The sequence below is a fragment of the Perca flavescens genome, chromosome 2, assembly GCF_004354835.1.
Source record: "Perca flavescens isolate YP-PL-M2 chromosome 2, PFLA_1.0, whole genome shotgun sequence".
NCBI lineage: Eukaryota > Metazoa > Chordata > Actinopteri > Perciformes > Percidae > Perca > Perca flavescens.
Genome location: NC_041332.1, coordinates 2456040 through 2461039, shown reverse-complemented (window position 1 = coordinate 2461039; position 5000 = coordinate 2456040). Strand labels below are relative to the sequence as shown.

The window sequence follows — 5000 nt, the reverse complement described above, 5'->3', positions numbered from 1 at the left end:
ACCTCTGAGTAGATAGAGGGAGTGTGTGTCTCTGTGTTTGTACCTCTGAGTAGATGGAGGGAGTGTGTGTCTCTGTGTGTGTACCTCTGAGTAGATGGAGGGGTGTGTGTCTCTGTGTGTGTACCTCTGAGTAGATGGAGGGTGTGTGTCTCTGTGTGTGTACCTCTGAGTAGATAGAGGGGTGTGTGTCTGTGTGTGTACCTCTGAGTAGATGGAGGGGTGTGTGTCTCTGTGTGTGTACCTCTGAGTAGATGGAGGGAGTGTGTGTCTCTGTGTGTGTACCTCTGAGTAGATGGAGGGAGTGTGTGTCTCTGTGTGTGTACCTCTGAGTAGATGGAGGGGTGTGTGTCTCTGTGTGTGTACCTCTGAGTAGATGGAGGGAGTGTGTGTCTCTGTGTGTGTACCTCTGAGTAGATGGAGGGAGTGTGTGTCTCTGTGTGTGTACCTCTGAGTAGATGGAGGGAGTGTGTGTCTCTGTGTGTGTACCTCTGAGTAGATAGAGGAGTGTGTCTCTGTGTGTGTACCTCTGAGTAGATGGAGGGAGTGTGTGTCTCTGTGTGTGTACCTCTGAGTAGATGGAGGGAGTGTGTGTCTCTGTGTGTGTACCTCTGAGTAGATGGAGGGAGTGTCTCTGTGTGTGTACCTCTGAGTAGATAGGGGGTGTGTGTCTCTGTGTGTGTACCTCTGAGTAGATGGAGGGAGTGTGTGTGTCTCTGTGTGTGTACCTCTGAGTAGATAGAGGGGTGTGTGTCTCTGTGTGTACCTCTGAGTAGATGGAGGGAGTGTGTGTCTCTGTGTGTGTACCTCTGAGTAGATGGAGGGGTGTGTGTCTCTGTGTGTGTACCTCTGAGTAGATGGAGGGGTGTGTGTCTCTGTGTGTGTACCTCTGAGTAGATGGAGGGGTGTGTGTCTCTGTGTGTGTACCTCTGAGTAGATGGAGGGAGTGTGTGTCTCTGTGTGTGTACCTCTGAGTAGATGGAGGGGTGTGTGTCTCTGTGTTTGTACCTCTGAGTAGATGGAGGGAGTGTGTGTCTCTGTGTGTGTACCTCTGAGTAGATGGAGGGAGTGTGTGTCTCTGTGTGTGTACCTCTGAGTAGATGGAGGGAGTGTCTCTGTGTGTGTACCTCTGAGTAGATAGAGGGAGTGTGTGTCTCTGTGTGTGTACCTCTGAGTAGATGGAGGGAGTGTGTGTGTCTCTGTGTGTGTACCTCTGAGTAGATGGAGGGGTGTGTGTCTCTGTGTGTGTACCTCTGAGTAGATGGAGGAGTGTGTGTCTCTGTGTGTGTACCTCTGAGTAGATGGAGGGGTGTGTGTCTCTGTGTGTGTACCTCTGAGTAGATAGAGGGAGTGTGTGTCTCTGTGTGTGTACCTCTGAGTAGATGGAGGGAGTGTGTGTCTCTGTGTGTGTACCTCTGAGTAGATGGAGGGAGTGTGTGTCTCTGTGTGTGTACCTCTGAGTAGATGGAGGGTGTCTCTGTGTGTGTACCTCTGAGTAGATGGAGGGGTGTGTGTCTCTGTGTGTGTACCTCTGAGTAGATGGAGGGAGTGTGTGTCTCTGTGTGTGTACCTCTGAGTAGATGGAGGGAGTGTCTCTGTGTGTGTACCTCTGAGTAGATGGAGGGAGTGTGTGTCTCTGTGTGTGTACCTCTGAGTAGATGGAGGGGTGTGTGTCTCTGTGTGTGTACCTCTGAGTAGATGGAGGGTGTCTCTGTGTGTGTACCTCTGAGTAGATGGAGGGTGTGTGTCTCTGTGTGTGTACCTCTGAGTAGATGGAGGGAGTGTGTGTCTCTGTGTGTGTACCTCTGAGTAGATGGAGGGAGTGTGTGTCTCTGTGTGTGTACCTCTGAGTAGATGGAGGGAGTGTGTGTCTCTGTGTGTGTACCTCTGAGTAGATGGAGGGAGTGTCTCTGTGTGTGTACCTCTGAGTAGATGGAGGGAGTGTGTGTAGCCTTAAGTAGACGGAGGCAGTGTGTGTGTGTGTGTCTCTGTGTGTGTACCTCTGAGTAGATGGAGGCAGTGTGTGTGTGTGTCTGTGTGTGTACCTCTAAGTAGATGGAGGCAGTGTGTGTGTGTGTGTGTCTCTTTGTGTGTACCTCTAAGTAGATAGAGGGAGTGTGTGTGTGTGTGTGTCTCTGTGTGTACCTCTGAGTAGATGGAGGCAGTGTGTGTGTGTCTGTGTGTGTACCTCTAAGTAGATAGAGGAAGTGTGTGTGTGTGTGTCTCTGTGTGTGTACCTCTGAGTAGATGGAGGCAGTGTGTGTGTGTCTGTGTGTGTACCTCTAAGTAGATAGAGGAGTGTGTGTGTGTGTGTGTCTCTGTGTGTGTACCTCTGAGTAGATGGAGGGAGTGTGTGTCTCTCCGTGTGTGTACCCCTGAGTAGATGGAGGCAGTGTGTGTGTGTGTGTCTCTTTGTGTGTACCTCTAAGTAGATAGAGGGAGTGTGTGTGTGTCTCTGTGTGTGTACCTCTAAGTAGATAGAGGGAGTGTGTGTGTGTGTGTACCTCTGAGTAGATGGAGGAAGTGTGTGTGTCTCTGTGTGTGTACCTCTGAGTAGATGGAGCCAGTGTGTGTGTGTGTATGTGTGTATATATCTCTGTGTGTAATGTGTGTGTGTGTAATGTGTGTGTGTGTGTGTGTGTGTACCTCTGAGTAGATGGAGGGTGTGTGTGTCTCTGTGTGTGTGTGTGTGTGTACCTCTGAGTAGATGGAGGGAGTGAGGTAACAGAGCAGTCTGACATCGTCCTCCTGACACGCCTTCATGTCCATCATCAGACAGGTGTGCAGATCTCCGAGAGCTGTGGCCTGGGCAAAGGACTCGTACAGCATCATCTTCCCATTGGCTGCTTTACTACACACACACACACACACACACACACACACACACACACACACACACTGATCACACACACACACACACACACACACACACACACACACACACACACACACACACACACACACACACACACACACACACACACACACACACACAGACACACACACACACACACACACACACACAGACACACACACACACACACACACACACACACACACACACACACACACACACACACACACACACACAGAGACACACACACATTTTAATACCAGGATCTCAGTACAGCAGTTTTTTTTGTCTCACCTGGCCTTGAGGTAGTAGAGCAGGTGATAGGTGCGTGTGTGTGTGTGTCTATGTGTGTGTGTGTCAGGGTCTACCTGGCCTTCAGGTAGTACAGCAGGTGACAGGTGTGTGTGTGTGTGTGTGTGTGTGTGTGTGTGTACCTGGCCTTCAGGTAGTAAAGCAGGTGAAAGATGTGTGTGTGTGTGTGTGTGTGTGTGTGTGTGTACCTAGCCCGCAGTACAGCAGGTGATAGGTGTGTGTGTGTGTACCTAGCCTTCAGGTAGTACAGCAGGTGATAGGTGTGTGTGTGTACCTAGCCTTCAGGTAGTACAGCAGGTGATAGGTGTGTGTGTGTGTACCTAGCCTTCAGGTAGTACAGCAGGTGATAGGTGTGTGTGTACCCAGCCTTCAGGTAGCACAGCAGGTGATAGGTGTGTGTGTGTGTACCCAGCCTTCAGGTAGTACAGCAGGTGATAGGTGTGTGTGTGCACCCCAGCCTTCAGGTAGTACAGCAGGTGATAGTGTGTGTGTGTACCCAGCCTCCAGGCAGTACAGCAGGTGATAGGGTGTGTGTGTGTGTACCTAGCCTTCAGGTAGTACAGCAGGTGATAGGTGTGTGTGTGTACCTAGCCTTCAGGTAGTACAGCAGGTGATAGGTGGTGATAGTGTGTGTGTGTGTGTACCCAGCCTTCAGGTAGTACAGCAGGTGATAGGTGTGTGTGTGTGTGTGTGTACACCCAGCCTTCAGGTAGTACAGCAGGTGATAGGGTGTGTGTGTGTACCCAGCCTCCAGGTAGTACAGCAGGTGATAGGTGTGTGTGTGTGTGTGTACCTAGCCTTCAGGTAGTACAGCAGGTGATAGGTGTGTGTGTGTGTGTGTACCTAGCCTTCAGGTAGTACAGCAGGTGATAGGGGTGTGTGTGTGTGTGTGTGCACCCAGCCCTCAGGTAGCACAGCAGGTGATAGGTGTGTGTGTGTGTGTGTACCCAGCCTTCAGGTAGTACAGCAGGTGATAGGGTGTGTGTGTGTGTGTGTACCCTCCAGGTAGTACAGCAGGTGATATAGGTGTGTGTGTGTGTGTACCCAGCAGGTAGTACAGCAGGTGATAGGTGTGTGTGTGTGTGTACCTAGCCTTCAGGTAGTACAGCAGGTGATAGGTGTGTGTGTGTGTGTGTGTACCTAGCCTTCAGGTAGTACAGCAGGTGATAGGTGTGTGTGTGTGTGTGTGTGTGTGTACCCAGCCTTCAGGTAGTACAGCAGGTGATAGGTGTGTGTGTACCCAGCCTCAGGTACAGCAGGTGATAGGTGTGTGTGTGTGTGTGGCACCCAGCCTCCAGTAGTACAGCAGGTGATAGGTGTGTGTGTGTGTGTGTGTACCTAGCCTTCAGGTAGTACAGCAGGTGATAGGTGTGTGTGTGTGTGTGTGTACCTAGCCTTCAGGTAGTACAGCAGGTGATAGTGTGTGTGTGTGTGTGTGTACCTAGCCTTCAGGTAGTACAGCAGGTGATAGGTGTGTGTGTGTGTGCACCCAGCCTCAGGTAGTACAGCTGGTGATAGGTGTGTGTGTGTGTGTGTGTTACCCAGCCTTCAGGTAGTACAGCAGGTGATAGGTGTGTGTGTGTGTGTGTGTGTACCTAGCCTTCAGGTAGTACAGCAGGTGATAGGTGTGTGTGTGTGTGTACCCAGCCTTCAGGTAGTACACAGCAGGTGATAGGTGTGTGTGTGTGTGTGTACCTAGCCTTCAGGTAGTACAGCAGGTGATAGGGTGTGTGTGTGTGTGTGTGTACCTAGCCTTCAGGTAGTACAGCAGGTGATAGGTGTGTGTGTGTGTGTGTGTGTACCTAGCCTTCAGGTAGTACAGCAGGTGATAGCCTAT

At 50.8% G+C, this 5000-nt stretch overlaps 1 protein-coding gene across 1 annotated transcript in view; it reads right to left on the bottom strand.

Moving 5' to 3' along the window:
* Positions 1 to 5000, bottom strand: part of ints3 (integrator complex subunit 3) — a 39916-nt gene that overhangs the window by 17111 nt on the left and 17805 nt on the right. The window contains 2 exon segments of the mRNA XM_028602096.1: positions 2695 to 2848; positions 4966 to 5000. The exon segment at positions 4966 to 5000 is cut by the window's right edge and continues 130 nt beyond it. Of these exon segments, the coding sequence (XP_028457897.1) occupies positions 2695 to 2848; positions 4966 to 5000 (189 nt within the window).